This window comes from Balaenoptera physalus (genome assembly GCF_965194825.1).
Source record: "Balaenoptera physalus genome assembly, chromosome: 11".
NCBI lineage: Eukaryota > Metazoa > Chordata > Mammalia > Artiodactyla > Balaenopteridae > Balaenoptera > Balaenoptera physalus.
Window position 1 is genome coordinate 22,816,308 of NC_138896.1, and position 19,863 is coordinate 22,836,170.

Below are 19,863 nucleotides of genomic sequence, written 5' to 3' on the forward strand. Positions count from 1 at the left end.
CGGCCCACAGGGAAACTGGTGCCTGGGCTCCCTGGGCAGCCTGTTTTCCGAGCTAAAGGGCAGACCGCTCCCCCGCGCATCTCCCTTCCCCAGCCTGCACTCAGGGCTCCCACCAGCAGATGGCTCCCGGGTCCCCCAGCCTGACCTCCTCCCTGGGCTCTCCGGGGTTCACAGATCCGGGCCCCAGGGAGGCACTGGGGAGCCTGACGGGAGAGGATCTCGCCTGGGGGCCGGAAGGAGACGTAGGAAGCAGGACTGGATGATGAATAGAGACAGAGGCTTCAGCTCAGTCCGGAAACGCGAGTGGGTGCTCATCCAGGTCGCTGTCAGCCTCTCCGCCTCCCTACGGTGTGTGCGCTCATTGGCCTTAACCCTTCCCTGTCAGGGTCAACTAGGAAAGAGTGAGGAGAGGAACGTGGGAGAAACTCAGGCGCCATGGGGCTGAGACACAGGGGCCTTGGTTCCTCCGGAGATGTAAGGGGAAAGACGAGAAGGAGCTGACCTGGCTTGCAGCTCGGAAGAATCCCGGATTGGTCCTCTGAGAACGGAGAAAAACAGGAAGTGGGATCTAGGTGCAGACTTTGGGCTTCAAAGATGCCACCCACTCCTCTATTCACCCTCCTTTCTTCTGCCTTTCAAGTCTGCAGGTAATTGTCAAGGCCCCACAGTGTCCCTTATGCCAAACATTCTCCGTGATCTGGTAAAGGCTCTTTGCCTTCCTCCTCCACTCAGCATCTCTTTTCTATTCTCCTCATTCTCCCTCACTCTCACCCAACCCCAGACCCGCTCCAGCTCTCCCCTGGGAGCCTCCCTTCCCTCTCTCCCTCCTCATCACCCTGAAGGGATACGCAACATTATCAATCTGCCTATCCACCAAAACTGCTCACAGATGTCAAATGAGTTGTTCAAGATCGGGCTTCATGGCCAGAATCTAATACACTCTTTCCACTTTGTCACTAGAGGGGTAGATATAGATATAGATGATTGATAGATACATACATGCAAACATACATACATAGACAGACTCCAGGGATTCTAAGGAAGCATTTGATGCAATCGTTCTATACACACCACTCTTTCCTTTAAAAAAAAGATAAAAATACAGAAAATTCATTCTGTTTCTTGAAATGTCACCTTTAATGCTTTGTAAGAAAACTAAAGTAACCTGGATATCAAAGAAGGGGGCAACAGTAAATTATAATAAATTGACACATTGAGCACACGTGCATCTTGTGGATATTATAGTGCCTGATCATTAGCAGATGATCAATAAATATAAATTATATTTTTATATATACAAGATATATGTAATAATGTAGACATTCTTTCATCATAATACTAGATGACTAACGCCAAGTACAAAAAATAAACTTATGGAAACCATAATGAATTCAATTATGTAAAAATATGAAGGAAAAAGAGAGTGGGAAAGAGAATATCCTGAATTACTGATGGTGGATAGTTAACAGTACCGGTTGTATGAATTATAGATAGGCTTTTTTCTTTCCCTATATGTTTATATATCTCTGTTTTCACCCATTTATCTCTTATATTTCCTGCTTTTCCATAAGTGGTATATATTATTTTTATAATCAGAAAATAATGAAATGAAAAGCAGAATGTGAAAAAGATTATGTTTGTTTTCGCAAACTCTAAAGGCTCTGGGAAGCAAGAGGAGACTTGGAAAGGCTTCCTGGAGGAGGTGAAGCTTGTTCAGAACCTGGAGGGGTCGGGAGGACTGAGGTAGGTGAGAGGAAACAAGGAGGGCATTTTGTTCAAGCAAAGAGAAATGCCAGTGCAAAGATACAGAAGTGGGGAAGCACAGGGAGTCATCCAATCCAATCAGTGCAGCAAGTTTATGCGAGGAAAAGCAGAACACATGCTGGGCTTGGAAACTTGAGGCTGGATTCTTGGAAGCCTTGAATGTCAGACCTCAGACTTCTGGCTCTATCTGGGGAGAGTGGGCACAGGAGAAAGTCACATCCTTCTACGACCTTCCAATACCCTTACTGAGGCAGGAAGCATTTAGGTTAAATTCAAGATGAATACAAAGACTCTGAAAGATCCTGAGAGACGTGGAAAGAAAATGGATGGGACCGTGGGGAAGGTTTCTGTGTGTTACTACATTATTCAAGTTGTCTTCACAAGCCCTAAACCACAGGCAGCTTAGAGGATGGGAGGAAGTACTTGTAAACCATATATCTGATAATGGGTTAATATTGATATATAGATAGATAGATAGATAGATAGATATACACACATATTACTCAATAGCAAAAAAAAATCCATAAAAAATTGTCAAAGAACTTGAATAGACATTTTTCAGGAAAAAAAATGTGATTAAAAAATGGACAAAGGGGGCTTCCCTGGTGGCGCAGTGGTTGAGAGTCTGCCTGCCAATGCAGGGGACACGGGTTCGAGCCCTGGTCTGGGAAGATCCCACATGCCGCAGAGCAACTAGGCCCGTGAGCCACCATTACTGAGCCTGCGCGTCTGGAGCCTGTGCTCCGCAATAAGAGAGGCCGCGATAATGAGAGGCCTGCGCACTGCGATGAAGAGTGGTCCCCACTTGCCACAACTAGAGAAAGCCCTCGCACAGAAACGAAGACCCAACACAGCCATAAATAAATAAAATAAATAAATAAATAAAAAATTAAAAAAAAAAAATGGACAAAGGATCTGAGCAGACGTTTTTCCAAAGACCTACAAAGGGCTACCAGGAACATGAAAAGGTGCTTGACATCACTAGTCATCAGGGAAATGCAAGTCAAAACCACAATGAGATACCACCTTACACTCTTCACAACAGCTATCATCAAAAAGACAAGAGAGATAACAAGTGTTGGTGAGGATGTGGAGAAAACAGAATCCTGGTGCACTGTTGGTGAGAATGTAAATTGGTATTTATATATATGTGTGTGTGTTGCATTTAAAAATATGAATATTTATATATAATATTTATATTTATACATATATATAATATGATGGAATATTATTCAGCCATAAAAAATAAGGAAATCCTTCCATTTGTTACAACATGGATGTACCTTGAAGTCATTATGTAAGTGAAATGAGTCAGAGAGAAAAAGACAAATACTGTACAATACCACTGATAAGTAGAATCTAAAAACATTAAACTCATCCAAACAGAGAGTAGAATGTTGGTTGCCAGGGGCTGAGGAGTGGGGGAAATGGGGAGGTGACGTTCTAAAGGTATAAACTCTCAGTTATAAAATGACTGGGGACCTAATGTACAGTGTGGTGACTATAGTTAACAACATTGTACTGAATACTTAAAAGCTGCTATGAGAGTAGATTTTTAATGTTCTTACCATAACAACAACAAAATGATAATTATGTGAGATGAAGAATGTGCTAACTAACCTCAGTGTGATTAAACACTTGGCGATATATAGATGTATGAAATCATGACTTTGTATACCTTACATTTACACAGTGTTATACGTCAAATATATCTCAATAAAACTGGACAGAAAATTTAAAAATGAAGTTAGTGGTCATGAATGTAAAGTGAAACTTCTCGGCATGACTGTGGCCTTTTCTCCGTCCACGATCAGCTGAACGAATGTAGGGATAGGATAGGATCTGAGGTGGATTTCAGCAGGAACGTTGATAGTATGTGCACAAAGGACTAATTACAGTGACTGACCAGGGAATCTAAGCCGGATAGAGAGAAGAGTGAAGATGTGAGGGAGGTGAAGGACAGTGATAAATGTTCAGATGGCTACTGAGGAAGGAACTGAGAGGAGACAGTATCATCTCCGTGGATACTGAATTCACTGAGAATCGTGATGGTAGCCGCACTGGAGTGAGTGAGCGTGAGCCAGGGACAAAACTCTTCAAGGAATAAAGGGGAGCAAAGGGAGTGAGGTGGGGGATGACAGCAACAAGGGGGTTAGGGGGCAAAGCTGATGACATGAGAATCAAAGCTGCATTCAAAACTGGGGATGACATCATCGAATCTACAGCATCTCGCACAGGTAAGGGTTGCTACCCATGTTTTACAGATGAGAATCACTGAGGTTAAACAGCTGGCTTAAGGTCATTCAGCAGAGGATGCAATCCTAAACCAGTTAAAAATTAAGAGTAGCAATGATGTGAGAAGGAATTGTGCTGCCTCTGGCTTCCACACACTGCCAGGGACACTCTATCCGAAAGGGCCTTTCCCTCCAGAAATTTCCCTTCCCTACCCTGAGGGAGCTCTCTCTGGACACCTCCATACAAAGGGCTAATTATGGGAGAGGGACATAGATTCCCCAGAGCTCCATCCTCTCTTCTAAATAACAGAAATTGTTGATTCCCTGGCTCTCTCTCTAGTAGAGGCTCATCAACACCCTTTCTCATTCTCTACAACTGCTTTGCCCATCCCACGTTGTCTTCTCGAGGTACCTGCCCTGATCTCAGGCACCGGTTCCAGAAATCAACAGCCATGTGATTGGGCCTTTCTTTCATCCCTTCCACTGTCATTTCAAACCCAGAGAATCCAGAGCAGGAGCAAGAGACCAACTTCTCATCTGGAAACTGAAGGCCTAGATATCAGTGCCAGAGAATAAGACATGAAGTTAGGCTTATTACCACATTGCACTTTTAAAAAGTGGTCTTATGGAAGAGGGGCACATTCTAGAATACGAAATGATGTGTAGGGACACGTTATAGAATATTTTTTACAACAGATTTGGTTTCTGGATGCTTTAGGGGGATTATGGGGTGTTTGGGTATGTGTACAAATGTGTCTGAGCTATGTGTTTGGGTATTTGTGTGTACATGCAGTAAAGATGTCTGTGCAATTTGATCACTGTGTGCTTGTTTTCAGGATTTGGTAGGTTTGCCTAAGAATGACTTAAGACTTGCCTGGCTGAACTGGTGTGTGTCTATGCAAGCAGAGAATTAGAAAATTTGACTCTTTGTAACTCAACATCTCTAGCACCATTGGACCATAAGCCTGAATGTCAACTCTCCTACTTTATTCATCTCCAGTATGACTATAAAATTATCCAGAAATAAAGGTCAATCTTTGTATGTAGTTTTATCCATCACAGTCCCTAGCATAATTAGAGCCTGGTTCATAAAAAAAGAGAAAAGAAAGAAAAAAAAGCAAGGATCCCAGAATTAATCAGATTGGGGTTGAAATCCTGAGAGGCATTTACAAACCATGTAAATTTGGGCAAGTTATTTAACCTCAATTACCCTCCTATCCTACTGTATAAAATAGGAGTATTATCTATTTTTTCACATAAGAGTTAACATATGAAAAAGGGTATATATGTACATACCAGTTCTGTCCTTAAGTAGTGTAGGAACCCTCTAAAAGCCTGTTTCCTGATGTGAAATAGTGATAATAGTTAACATTTATTCAACGTCTACTATGTGTCAGGAACTGTTCTAAGAGCTTTACCCGTTGGAGCTACTTAATCAATTCTATTTTCATATGAGGAAACTGAGGCACAGAGAGGTTAAGCAACATTGCCCAAGGTTGTTCAGCTAAGAAATGGCAGAAGCAAGAATGGAACTTGGGCGGTCTGACTCCTGAACCCTTATTTTTCATCACGACATTAATACTTGTTCTGCCTAATGAAGATAAAACGAGAGAACCATATAAACATAATGTTTTCTTAGGGGGAAGAGAGTTCCTTCCTGACAAATAAAAAATTAGGGGATGATGAGTTTTAAATTAAGAACAGTGAAAATGATGTTTAAAACAAGCTATCTGTATAATCATACCCATCAGGAACCATGTAGTAGAAAGCTTTCTATGTGACTTTTATCCATCACATCAACCATGATGGTTTTTGTACCGTCAGGAAATGTGATTGAGCATCACTATCAAGGGTTAAAAAGCTTCTGCATCCACTTTTCATTTGTTTGAAAAATATTTATTAAAATTAGAGCCAGGAAGACATGCAGGAACCTTAGAGGTTATAGAGTACAAAATCCTCCTACTACACATGAAAAAATTGAGGCAAAGGGAAATGAAGTGACTTCCCCATATCAAATCACTAGTCAAAGGCAGTTATGCTAGATGGAACCCAGGTCCCCTGACTTTCATTTTACCCAGATCACTCTGGATTTAAAGGCTGGTACACATGTGCCAATCTTTGTTGCTCATGATCATCACACTAGATAGTAAGCAGGAGGGGCATGGACATTAGAAGCAGCCTAGAAGAGAGATTCACCACAGATTAAAATTCAGTAGTCAGCAGTATAATGGATTGTATTAATAGAGGAAGAGCACCTGAAACAAAGAAGGAGATAGTTCTGCTCTACCAAGTGTTGGTTATATCAAACCTGGAGTATTGCGTGTAATTTTGGGCACTAAACATTGCAAACAAAGAGGAGGGAGGCTCAGAGTGAAATCTGTCCTCAAATACCTGAAGGGTTATCATGTGGGACGAAGATTAGATTTCTACTTTTACCATAGGACTCCTTCCAGAAGCAGCTGAAAGAGTACTGATTTCTAAATCAAACAGGCCTTTTAGTACAAGTCCACGGGGTCACTCACTAGCTATGACCTTGGGATGCTTTACCCTTTTGAGCCCAAGTTTGTTCATCTATAGGATGGAGATTCTATCTTCCTCATAGAATTTTCTGGTAAATATATCAACTAGGGTATACTAATATAAACTACGGGCTCAGATCTGAAAATGAGCTTCCAGTAGATACATAAGCATTGTGTGTGCTGCCATCCCTTCTCCCACCCCACGCCCACTGGCCCGGGTTTTCCTTTGCTTGGAAGGGTAACATCACCCTTTCGTGTAGCATATATCGTCCTTCCAAACATTCTGCGAGTTTTCCCGCTTTAGGCCAACCACAGCACAGAGGAGCGCTTCCTCCTGCTGGGTTTCTCCGACTGGCCCTCCCTGCAGCCTGTCCTCTTCGCCCTTGTCCTCCTCGGCTACCTCCTGACTCTGACGGGCAGCTCGGCGCTAGTGCAGCTGGCGGTACTCGATCCGCGCCTGCACACGCCCATGTACTACTTCCTCTGCCACCCGGCCCTGGTGGACGCGGGCTTCACCACGAGCGTGGGGCCACCGCTGCTGGCCGACCTGCGCGGTCGGGAGCTCGGCCCCCGCCTGGCCCAGCTGTGCGCGTCGCTGGCGCGGGACTCGGCCGAGTGCGTCCTGCCGGCGGTGATGGCTCTGGACCGCGCGGCCGCCGTGTGCCGCCCGCCGCGCCTCCGCCGCTCGCTGGCCCGCGCCTCCTGGCTCGGCGGCCTCACCAACTCTGCGGCGCAAACGGCGCTGCTGGCGGCTCGGCCGCTGTGCGCGCCCCGCCGGGTGGACCACTTCATCTGCGCGCTGCCCAAGCTGCCCAAGCTGGCCTGCGGCGGCGGCGGCCGAGACTCCGCCGAGCGCCAGATGTTTGCTGCCCGCGTGGTCATCCTGCTGGCGCCGTCCGCCGTCATCCTGGCCTCCTGGGGCGCCGTGGCCCGCGCTGTATGGGGCATGAGGACCGGAGGGAGCCGCAGGAAAGCGGTGGGCACCTGTGGGTCCCACCTGACAGCCGTCTGCCTGTTCTGTGGCTCAGCCATCTACACCTACGTGCAACCCACTCACAGCTACAACCAACAGCGGGGCAAGTTCATTTCGCTTTTCTACACTGTAATCACACCCGCCCTCAACCCACTCATCTACACCCTCAGGAATAAGGAAGTGAAGGGGGCAGCGAGGAGGGTCCTGGGGAGTCTTCGGAGAGGGCAAGCTAGACAGTGAGTAAGTCAGGGAGGGAAGGAAGTGTTACCCCAGGGCCCAAGGCGGGAAATGCCCACTGGAAAGTCAGTCAGTTTAGCCTTCAGGCTGCTCATTTCTGTATGAGAATCTGCAAGATTTGTCCTTACGGAGTCCATGGTTAATGGGGGAGATCCCTTCCTCCCATCAGGAAAGGTTCGTGTGCTGTAGGGAAAATCCCGACATTTATACGTGCAGGTCTAGTGAGGGGGGAAATGGCCTTCAGGCTTTCTCCTAGGCTGCTGAAAAAAAGAAAGTTTGATTTTGGGAGGACCTTCCCCATCCTCAGGGGATTCTATAACCACCCGTCAAGAGTCCATATGCTGGTACGATGATGTATGACGGATTCCAGTCTGATGGAAGAGAGCGTGGAAGACCCCATGGTGTCTGCCATCAGACATATCCCTATGTGACAATAAAATCATAGACTCTACCCTGTAGGAGGCCCCATCCAAAAGAAGAAGCCATGGTCTCTTGTCTCGAGGAATCAGTCCAACCCAATGCCCACCTATGCAGTTAAATAGTGCCCACCTCAGAGCAGTTCACTCATAATTGTAATAAGCAACACCTATAAGTGTGGTTTGTGCTGAGCAGGGTTAAGTTCAGGAACCTCTTCTGCAGGAAGTGGTTCTTGAGCAAGTTATAAAGAAGAAACCGGACTAGTGGAGAAGAGGGTGGACATGTTTCAGGTTGTAAGAAAAACATACATGTGATCAGGAAGGAGACATGAGGGTGAGATGGAGGAGTAAACGAAGGGAGAAAGATGGAGGAAGCAGAGAGAGAAAAGCTCCACTAGCCAGAACTTGGACAGAGCATTGGGGTCAACCCAGAAACAAATCCTTACCCCCCTCACCCAACCCAGAGAAGACCTGCTAGACCCTAAGGCAGGCAGGACAGAGACTGGTCCACAATCCCCCAACTTTCAGAAAGTCCGTTCCCACCTAAAGCATATCTATTCCCAAGGAGCCCCACAAGAGACATAAAGTCTCTAGATCCCCAAGGTGAACATCTTGCCATGCCCACCGTTGTCCCCAGAAATAAGAATGGTTTAACTGGATGTGAGAAATAGAGAGAGTAAGAAGGGGCACAATGCCAAGTTTCATTTCATAACAAATAGCTTTCATTAAGGAGAGGTAGTTTAATTGAATTCCTAAATTATTTATTAATATGATTGTAGTCATGTCACAGTAAATAATTCACTTCATAATAAACCATTTCACTATTCTCTGTAAGTAGAAAGTCAATTTGGTTCAACGATTATTCAGTGATATGATAGAAGAAGCACTGAGCTAAACATAGATGCCAACACAGTAACTAGAAGAATGTGGGAGTAGCTGATTCACTTTGCTGTGCAGCAGAAACTAATACAACATTGTAAAGCACTATACTCCAATTAAAGAAAAAAAAAAAAAAGGAGAAGAAAAAGAAGAAGATTGATCACAACCTAAAACATACTATCTTGTTGGCTGGGAAAGGAAATAGGAGTTTTTCTATGAGTCAGAGGGAACAAGGGAAGGATTAAACTGCAAGCTGGTTTTGAAAGCTGTCTCTAACAGGCTTTCAAATTCTAATATATTATATCTATATATAATATGTTATACAAAATTTTGCCAATTATTCAATCATGTTAGAATGAAAGAAGCAATGAGTTAGAAATATCCTACATTCTTCCTCGCCAGTCCACTCCAAGACTTCTCTTGCTATTCATCTTTCTCATTAATTTTGGGAAATTTTCAAAGGGTGTGGCTAGTAAGGAGCAAAAGGAAATAAGGTCTTTTGCTCCTGATATCACTCCATCCCCAGGGTGGTCACCCCCCAATGCAAGGGTACGTCAGGAAGAGTAAATGGCCCTTTTTGATGCCATAATCTGCCATGATCTTCCCATCTTCCAGTTTCTTTCCATTGCAAGTCACAACCTGCTTCTTAGGGGGTATGGCAGTCTTTGTCTCGATCATCTCTTTCACCTGGGCCACTGAGCTGGACCTTCGCACCTGGAGGTGGTGCCTCTGCCCCTCATTACCGGACTCCACCAATTCCAAGGGCAGCTCCTCATCACTGGGCTTCACCACCTTCAGGGTGAGGTGAATGGTCATCTCCTTGTCGATGCCATACGATGACAGCGTTCTCTGGGGCTTTAGGGTCTTTGAGCCCAGCAGGAGGACCTGGTCATGCACGGGAACCTTGGTCTTAAACCGGACATGTTCATTGATGTTCTTCACTCTGCCTTCTGAGTGGACAGTGAAGGTCATTAATTCCCATTTCTGAGAATGGACGTTCACCTGGACAACAAAGACCAAGAGACAGTTGCCTAGAAGGCCTGCCACCTTTTGCGCCCTTCGTGCCCCCTCCTTCATTACTCCGACCCTTCACTTCGTGTCTGGTCCTCCTGGTCCGTTACAACAACCTGTACCCCTCCCTTTTTTGAAACTTCTCTTTTGAAATTTCCAGGTCATAATGCAAGAAAACCAGTCTTATTCCTTTGTAACCATACCTCTTATCTATCCCAAAATGTTATCAACGACTTCCCACCTTATTTACCTGTCTCCTATCCAGATAAAGTTTGTCAAATGTCAAAAACTGAATACAACTAGAAAGCAACCAGAAATGTACACCAGAATCTAAAAACACCTCTCAAAGGGAATTTCCAAGGCTTGACAGCCTAACGGAATACCCACGTGGCTGTCCTCCATGACTATGACTACTTTACATGGAAACCCTGTTTAGGACACATCTTCTCTGTTCTGTCAGTACTTTTAAAAAAAATAACAACTAGCTTATTTTAATGACCCTATGTTCAGTATCACTTGTCCATATGTATTTTCTGTGTTTTTATATCTACCTATTATAGACTATGATCTCCTCCTTTAATCCCATCAGGGCCCCACTCACAGAAAGTAGGGAGTATATCTAAGTCTTACTTCCATAATCTGAACACGGGGAATCTCCCCCTGTCTTGTCACTGGAAAGCCTCGGAGGACCTCTTTCAGGCTTCATTCAAAAATATCTTCCCGGGCTTCCTTGGTGGCGCAGTGGTTGAGAATCTGCCTGCTAATGCAGGGGACACGGGTTCGAGCCCTGGTCTGAGAAGATCCCACATGCCGTGGAGCAACTAGGCCCGTGAGCCACAACTACTGAGCCTGCGCATCTGGAGCCTGTGCTCCGCAACAAGAGAGGCCACGATAGTGAGAGGCCCGCGCACCGCGATGAAGAGTGGCCCTCGCTTGCCGCAACTGGAGAAAGCCCTCGCACAGAAACGAAGACCCAACACAGCCAAAAATAAATTAAAAAAAAAAAAAAAAAAAAAAAATCTTCCCAATCTAGATGCCACAGACGTTTCTTCACTGAACTCTCACTATTCTGTGCTAAGCATTGCCCTCATTCCAAGTTCTTTTTGTAGAGCATATATTCTTACATAAGGCAATGTATCAGGGCATTAACAACTTAAGATAAATGAATTCTGTGAACCTCTCTTTTGGGAAGAGAAGGAAGCTTAAGAGCCCTGGACCCCTAAACAGGATAAGGGAGAAAGGGATCAAGACAATATTTCCATAATTTCAAGTCTTGCCAGCCCTGCAGAGCACAAAGCCCACTCCCACTTCCTACCATGTACCCACCCAACAGTGGCCAGTGCAAGGTCTCAACAAAAGAGAACTCAGGAGCCAAACGACCTGGTTCTCTACATGGAAACCTTCCTCACATTCGGTAGGTATCAATGCCTCTCTCATCCCCTTCCAGATGCCTTCCCAGCCACCCCACCTACCCAGCACTCTCCCTCATCCATTCCTGAGAGCTCTCCCGTATCTCGGAGGTGCTCTCCCTTTCTCCATCCCCCCATCCCCATTATCCAATCCCAAGTTACACAGAGCTTGGCAGCCATCTCTGCAATCAGGGATGCAGAATCAGGAGACAGAGAAAAGGTCCTGGCCTCCAGTTTATATAAGCAGCTAAGAAGGAAATCCCCTGCCTGACGGCTGTGCTTATCAAGTTTTCCTGTACCATTTGTTCTCATAAGGTCTCCTCAATTTACTTTCACTTTTGCTACAGCAGAGTCAGTAAACAAAAATACCTTCTGATCAAGCACTTCTCCCCACAACCAATCCATTTGCCCTCCCTGTTCCAAATATGGCATGGTCCTTCTCTGCTGAGAAGTTTTCCCTGATTAACAACCCACCTCTCCCAGTCCCGACTTATGACTTCCCAGCCTGCAGTCCTGGACCCTCACCGGCTTGAAGACCTTTAAAGCTTGTGGTCTCCCCTGCTGCTTTTAAGAGCCCCCCAGTAGTGAGAGACCTTCCTGAGGACAAGGGCGCCTGGGAGAGGACGGTAAGAGTCAGTGTGGAGCGATGTGACCAGCAGCAGACTGTTCACACCAGCCTGGCGGAATGTGTGAAGCGCGCCTGGAGGAGACATAGGATACATAACCCTGGACTGAGAAGAGACGTGAGTTCCAGTGCCGGGGACGCCACTCACTAAATTAACTTGAGCAAGTCTGTTCACCTTCCTAGATGTTGGTGTTCTGGTCTATAAAGTGATATGATCAGAGAGAATTCCTAAGTATATTCCAGGCTCAGAAAAGTTTGTTTATAAAATGTCCTTTACAAAGAACTTTAGATTCCTGGGTCTTGAGCTTCCTAGCACTCTTCCTACCCTGTCTGAGAACGTGCAAAGCAAATCCACTACTTGAGAACAATCCAAGTCCCACAATCAAATGCTGACTCCCATCCTCCACACACAAAACAAACACACATCCCTTTCACAGCACAGTGCCTCTATCTCCTCACCTTTACTCCTGGACACTCACTAGTGTGATCTCAGAGATACCTAAAGAGCTACTTACTCCCTGGCTCTGGAGATTTGGATTGGGACAAAAAGGAAGTACATAGGCTGTGTGTGCTCAGGGCGTTTTCTTGATCATTCTGATCTCCTAACATACCAGTCCCAGGGACGCCACTCACTAAGTTAACTTGAGCAAATCTGTTCACCTCCCTAGATGTTGGTTTTCTGATCTATAAAATGATATGATCAGAGAGAATTCCTAAGTGTATTCCAGGCTCAGAAAACTTTGTTTAATCCCTGCCCTCTCCGAAAGTCTCAGGACATCGTCACAAAACCCACTTTTAAAACATTGTTTATTAAAAGTGCTTCAAATGTTTTCAAAGTAAAAGGCCTGTAAAAATACCAAGTTGTCATCTTTGCTGTTTTCAGTGGCCATTTACTGTACCTTCACTCACTGACAAATTTCAAATGAGCCCATTTTAATACAGGGGTTTCCATCCTGGAGAACCGGGTTTTACAGAAGTGCCTACACAGAGTAACGGGGTCCAAGAGCTCATTCCACTATTTGAACAAGCTTAACATTAAGTCATGTCCTCCGATTTGAAGCTCTTATTAGGCAGTTAATAAAATTGGTAAAACGAATTATTATTTAAATGTACTTTGTGGGGTAGACATACTTTTGTAAACAGAATGAATATGAAGGGGGAAGAATGCAACCTGATGGAATAGACTGGAAACCTTGACCTGCTGTTCTCCCTTCAGATATCTCTCCAGGTTCTCTGATTAGAAAAGCAGATTGTGACCTTTGGGTGCTGCACGGTAGAAAAGGGCTGCCCTGCGTCCAATGTCCAGCAGGATCCGGGGGCTCTGCAACATCACCAGTGGCCACATAGAAGATGTCAGATCAGGTTGAGGGCGACAGGGAAGTGAAACCCCAACAGGAGGACAAGGATGAGAAAGCAGGTCTGGAAAGAGAAAGAAAAAGCTGTACACAGCAGACTTGAGTAAACTGCTTCAATTTTCAAATTTTATTTACACCTATTACTTTCTTAGGTCTCTGTGTCATTTCTGGAAAGAGAAGAGGGAGAGTAGATGGTTAAAGCTTCTTATAATTAAGTCTCTCTCTTCTCACACCCTTTCTCTCACCGCGTGGCATGAGGGACCTGAGAGAGAAGGGAAAGCAGAGGATGCAACCCGCCTTGGGATGAATGAGAGCAAGCAGAGTTTAGGGGTCTCTAGGTAGGCAGGAGTATCCCTGGGTGGCAGGCCCTGCCTGGACCAGCCCGTGCTTCCCCACTGGGCAGAGGTGAACAAAGAGCCTCGAGTGCAGGGGTCAGAGCCCGCAGGAAGATCGCAGCCTGGTGCCAAGGGAGAGGAGAACTGCTCTCCCAGGACTGTGAGTGAGGAAAGACTACACTGCGAGGCAATTCCGCAGGGCAGTAGAGAAACTGCCCACTGGATCTGGGGATTTCCAGCCTAGAGTTACTCCAGGGCAAGCCAGGGATTTTCCCGGGGAAAACTAATTCAGGAGATTCCCTCCCCAGATAGGATCTGGATTCTGAGAAGCGATATCCTTTCAAGGAACGAGAATAACAAATCTGGACTCTGATTTCTCTTTTCCCTCCAGCGGGAGGGCGGTTCCAAACCCCCAATGCCCCTTTGCTGACTACAGCTTCCTCTTGGGACCTGACAACTCTTTGCTTCTCTCCACAGTGTCAGTCTGATTTATTTTTTCTCCCTGGGTCACAATACACTTTTTCAGAAGCAAAAAGATCTCTTTTCATTTGCCCCTCTAACAAATTCAGAAAACAGCCAAGGTCAAAGAGCATTTTGTGGAGATTTTGGTGGTTATAAAACAAATGTCTCAGATATCTAAAGCCTCCCAGCTTGGCACTAGCTGATGGGGTGGTCTAGGGCTAGTCACGGCCCCCACTGAGGCCTCCTGGAGCAGAAGCCTTGTTTCCATCTCTTTCATAATGCCCATGAGAGAGTTCGTAAAACTGCTTTGGGATCAGGAATATTGCTTCAGAAATGCCAACCAAACTCAATCAAAATGCAACTGTGAATTCTTATTTAATGATGGTTGGGGAAAAAGTTTGTCCACTCTCAAAGAAGGATAATTTGGAAAATACATGTCAAAATCAAACATGGACATGCCAAACTAAAACAACCCAAATACCTTTCCATAATAGGGGAATAGATAACTGAACTGTAGAATACCATCAGAAATAATAATGGATGGGTTATACCTGCAAGCAATGATATGGATGGATATGCCACATACAGATTGATTGGAAAAAAAACAAGACCAAGGAGACTACAGAAAAGTATGATACTTTTCATAACTCTTCAAAACAAGCAAAACTAAAAAGAGATAAGCTACGTTGAAATAAAAAGAGATAAGCTACGTTGAAATTCAGAGTATGTTTGTTTTTTAAATAAATGAAGCCCAATCTAAATGCTGATAGGAGTAACTTGAAGATTTTCAACAGGGAATAAGGCATTTAAGAACCCTCTGATACCTCATCCTGTCATATTTAGAGTCTAAAGTTTAACTTTGGGAACTTAATGTTTGGTGAAACAACTTACTGAATGTCACTAATGTATGTGACATTCAGTAATGTCACTAATGTATGTGACATTCTTATTACTTAATTGAGAGATGTAATGTGTATTCACTCTATTAAAGGTAAAATAATGTTATGATCTAAAACATGAATGTTCTAAAGGGAAATCAATACAAGCAAAACTGAACAATATAGTGTTTAGGACCATATATGTGTGCCATCAAGCTGTCATAAAAATGTAAAAACCATGAGTGTTGATTATGACAAAATTATGCTTTAGAGTTTACATATCTTACATGTATTCTTTTGTGGTACCAAAACTGGTGACAAAAATATAATTTTTAAAATGTCATCTACATATCCTAAACCCAGCAATTCCACTTTAGGAATTTATTCTATTAATATACTCATATATGTATGAAATAAGATATGTACAAGCCTATTCATGTGATATTATTTGTAATCAAAAAAATGGAAACAACATTTATCAATAAAGAATAAATGAAGGTGTATATAGTGGAATTAACTGAAAAAATCAAGTTACAAAATGTTTAATATTCTAATATTTAAAAAGATAAATATATACACATATGCTGAAATATGCATACAATATCTCTGGGAGGAAAGAAACTGTATTGCCTAAGGAACTGGAATGGGAAGGAGATTTACTTATTATGTGCCTTGTCCTGTTGTTATGTTTTTAGTTTTGCATTGTCAACTAAAAAAATATATTCACAACCTAAAAGTTCAGGGTTATGTTTTATACAGGGGACATACTGAGGACCGCAAACCCAGGAGACTTTCTCAAGTAACCTTGAGAAAACTGCTCTGAGGAGGCAAGGAGGGAGCTAGGATATATAGGAGTTTTGCAACAAAGGGCAGGTAGTAGGAACAAAAGAGTACTGTTGATAAAAGAAAACTAGGGATCTCAAGTTAAGGAATTTAGTGCTTTTCTATGTATGGGAGGATGCAGGAGTCTGGGCTCACTGATATCATTCCTTTGATATGCACCTCAGTTACCTGGGGCCAATATCCTGTGTTTTCTCATCCTGAGTTCCCTCAGATCTCACCTTTGGGAGTGGCTGCAGTCGGATGGCTGCTACATGGCAGATATTCTTTGTTTCCTTCCTGAGTTCCCTCTGGGCTCACCTCTACTGCAATCACTGATGACTGTGACATCATTAGTTTTCTGATATGGCAGGCAATATTTTATTTCTCAGCAATCTGTGTATGTTTTACCTATTCAATAGCAAAAGGGTGGCGGGCAGAGGAAGGGAGTAAAGGGAGGGGTATGTATCTTTTTTATGCTGTCATTGGCTCAGGACAGAACTGGCTATAACATATGCACCAATGGGAACCAATTTCTATGCTCATCACTAGTTGCCAAGCGAATAGCCATGAAAAGCTAGCGCTATAATAGGTTAACTGTCAGGACCCTGTGCCTTCCCTACTCCCAAACACACAACATCCACTAATATTTTACATACCCCAAAACTTGGAAAGATTAATAATATATTCTATAATATTATCTGAAATCAAAGGAATTTAAAATTAGCTAAAATCAGAGGCCAAACCTAACCAAAATAAACCAAAATATATATATAACTCAGGGATAGTCACTGAGCCTAGATCTTGGGTCTGATGGCAATGTGTGAAAACTGACTAAATCGACAAAATAACTGGAGTAGCTAATGCACTAGGAGGTGTGGGGTGGTGTGTGGGCCAGTGGCCCACATCCACTTTGCAGCAGTCAGGCCTTCCTGGAAAAAATTCAGGCTCTGCTTCCTACTTTTTATGCAAGTTATTTAACCATCCTGAAGCTTAGTACTTTCTTCTGTAAGTTGGGGATTTCACTTAGGATTAGGTTCTGCTAATCCTTAACACATATCTAAAAATATTTGGCTTCAAAAAGATAGAAGTGGCTTCAAAATCCAGAGGTAGAAGACTCAGAGCCAGTATGATAGTTCTGTTCCACAAAAAACCTCAGAACCACACTCCTTTGAACTCAGCTATTCTTAGGATATGGTCCACATTTTTGTGGTCCAAAATGGTATCTAGTGCTCCAGCCATTACATCATTATTCCAGGATATGACAGAACTGATGAAAGAAGATGGCCAAAGAGAGGGCTTCAATAGTATTTTAAGAAAGGCTCCAGGAAACAGCCAGAGGGGATTTCTCCTACATCCCATTGCCTAGCATCTTACAACCACATGAAGCTGAAAGGGAGGTTGTGAAATCGTTTTTACTCTGAGTAGGCATAACCTAACTGAAATAGTATGGGAGGAGGGGAGAATTACTACTAGGGAAAAATGAGCAATCTATGGTATAATAGGAAAAATGGTATCTACATCACATGACAGTTATGATAATTAAATGAGATTTCATAAGTGGTTAGGCTTTTGCTAATCTACAGAATTAAGACCAGAAAGTGGAAATAGAAATGAGGCAAATTTTAACACAGAATAGACCCGTAAAAATATAAAGTATAAAAAAAAATTGAATGGATAAAGCAACTATACTCTAATAAAAATTAATTATAAAAAAAGCGGAATGGGAAAAAATGGCCCGAGACGATTCAAAAAGTGGTGAGTTATAAGGGGATTTTGGTGTATCAAAGGAAGATTAAGGGGCTTCCCTGGTGGCACAGTGGTTGAGAATCTGCCTGCCAATTCAGGGAACACGGGTTCGAGCCCTGATCTGGGAGGATCCCACATGCCGCTGAGCAACTGGGCCTGTGAACCACAATTGCTGAGCCTGCGCGTCTGGAGCCTGTGCTCCGCAACGAGAGAGGCCACGATGATGATAAGTCCGCGCACCGCGATGAAGAGTGGCCCCCACTTGCCACAACTAGAGAGGGCCCTCGCACAGAAACGAAGACCCAACACAGCCATAAATAAATAAATAAATAAATAAAAATTAAACTTAAAAAAAAAAAATGAAGATTAAACATTAACTCAAATGGCTCTTCCACCCTTGGGCTTCTAGAATTCACTGTTTCTACACTGTAGTCCAACACAGAGAGAAAAAAAAAATCTTTTTTAATCAGAAAATTTACAACAAACAAAGACAGTATGCTGCAGTAGACTAACTCTCTGGCCAATAACAATGATAAATTCTGTAAAAGTAAAATATAGATAATAACTGTTTGAAGTCAGTGGGAGTGATCAAAAGCAAAGAGAAACTGGAGGGCATTTGACCCTTTGAAAAAGAGAGCTATCCTACCTGGAAATTAAGGAGGAGAAATCCCAGGAAGGAAGAAACTGCAAAGGTACAAACCCAAAAACTAGATAAGAACTCCTCTCAAATCTTTGGCTGACCAGTAACTTAGAGATGTACAGAACAAGCTTTTAGAGTCCAGGAACAAATCTCTAACCTAGAGATTATCATATTAAGTGAAGTAAGTCAGACAGAGAAAGACAAATATCATGATATCACTTATATGTGGAATCTAAAGTATGATACAAATGAATTTATTTACAAAACAGAAATAGACTCACAGACATAGAAAAGGGGAAAGCAGAGCGGGGAGATAAATTAGGAGTTTGGGATTAACATATACACACTACTATATGTAAAATAGATAACCAACAAAGACCTACTGTATAGCTCAGGGAACTATATCCAATATCTTGTAATAACCTATAATGGAAAAGAATCTTAATGAGAATGTATATATATATATATATATATATATGTTCAGCTAAATATATGTGTGTGTATATATATATATATTCATCCATTATATATAGCTGAATCACTTTGCTGTACACCTGAAACTAACACAACATTGTAAATTAACTATACTTCAGTTTAAAACATGGTTAAAGAAGACAAAAATTCCAGATTTATATAAGGTTGTTGGTTGCACAACTTTGTCACTACTTTTACAAATAAAGAAAATCAACAAAAAGTAAATAAATAGGAGAAAAGGAATAGTTTTTCCTTGCAGTAGAATTCAAAATAACAAATAGAAAGAATGATGGAAATAGAAATTTTCCATTAGGCAAGCATCTCAGAAATAACTGTTGTAGTCAAGAATCATTTGTGGATGCTAAAATTGGTGGGCAACAGGGTGGTGGTGGTGTGATGAATTGGGAGATTGGGATTGACATGTATACACTAATATGTATAAAATGGATAACTAATAAGAACCTGCTGTATAAAAAAATAAATAAAATTCTAAAATTCAAAAAAAATTTAAAAATAAAAAATAAAATTGGTGGGCAACAGTACAATGAGAAAAAAGATATTTGCATAATCTAAACACAGCTCCCACAGGATACGTATTTATTATAAATAGTAATTTTATAGTGGAGAAATCTGACAAGTATCACCTTAACTCAATGACCAAAGTGATCATCACTAGTAATAAGACATTTCAAAATCACATACATCATGATTTGATCCCTGAGAAGGACAGCACTAGTAATAGAAAGGAATTTCCTCAATCTTCTAAAGTGTATCTACAGAAAAACCCATAAGCCAACATCATACTTAATGAAGAAATACTGTCCCATAAGATCAGGAAGAAATCAAGGTACTAGCCAGTCAAACAAGGAAAAAAAGTAGAAATAACACCCATAAAGATTTGAAAGAAAAAGCAAAAATATTTTATTCACAGATGAAACTATTTTTATGTAGAAAATCATAACTGTTTGCAGAGAACCTCCTAATGAATCTACAAAACAGCTATTAGCCTAACAAGTACATTTAGCAAGATCACAAGATATAAGGTCAATATACAAAAAAAAAAATCAATTGTATTTTACATAAC

At 42.6% G+C, this 19,863-nt stretch overlaps 4 protein-coding genes across 9 annotated transcripts in view; 2 read left to right on the forward strand and 2 right to left on the reverse strand.

The window, feature by feature from the left end:
* Positions 1-6,903, reverse strand: part of OR11A1 (olfactory receptor family 11 subfamily A member 1) — a 46,255-nt gene extending 39,352 nt beyond the window's left edge. For all 3 annotated transcript variants that reach the window (XM_082415483.1, XM_082415484.1, XM_082415486.1), the window contains exon 1: positions 1-6,903. The gene's annotated coding sequence lies outside the window, so the exon portion shown is untranslated.
* The window catches only part of LOC309638942 (olfactory receptor 2H1-like), a 148,240-nt gene that overhangs the window by 123,111 nt on the left and 5,266 nt on the right, over positions 1-19,863 (forward strand). The window lies entirely within an intron of this gene.
* OR2I1 (olfactory receptor family 2 subfamily I member 1) lies at positions 6,828-7,740 on the forward strand. The gene has a single exon (XM_082415554.1). The coding sequence runs from the start codon at positions 6,987-6,989 to the stop codon at positions 7,728-7,730; it is 744 nt and encodes a 247-aa protein (XP_082271680.1). The 5' UTR covers positions 6,828-6,986; the 3' UTR covers positions 7,731-7,740.
* UBD (ubiquitin D) lies at positions 8,859-11,728 on the reverse strand. Of its 2 annotated transcripts, XM_082415525.1 has the most exons (3): positions 11,605-11,637; positions 10,664-10,790; positions 8,859-10,024 (listed from the first exon to the last, which is right to left on the reverse strand). In XM_082415525.1, the coding sequence occupies exons 2-3, from the start codon at positions 10,667-10,669 to the stop codon at positions 9,554-9,556; spliced, it is 477 nt and encodes a 158-aa protein (XP_082271651.1). In that variant the 5' UTR covers positions 10,670-10,790; positions 11,605-11,637; the 3' UTR covers positions 8,859-9,553. The 2 variants fall into 2 exon arrangements, with proteins under 2 accessions (XP_082271651.1, XP_082271650.1); XM_082415524.1 differs by lacking the exon at positions 10,664-10,790 and having other exon boundaries at positions 8,860-10,024; positions 11,605-11,728.

Excerpts from the sequence above, each read along its gene's own strand:
- OR2I1 (XM_082415554.1), top strand. The coding sequence starts at position 6,987 with ATGTACTACTTCCTCTGCCACCCGGCCCTGGTGGACGCGGGCTTCACC.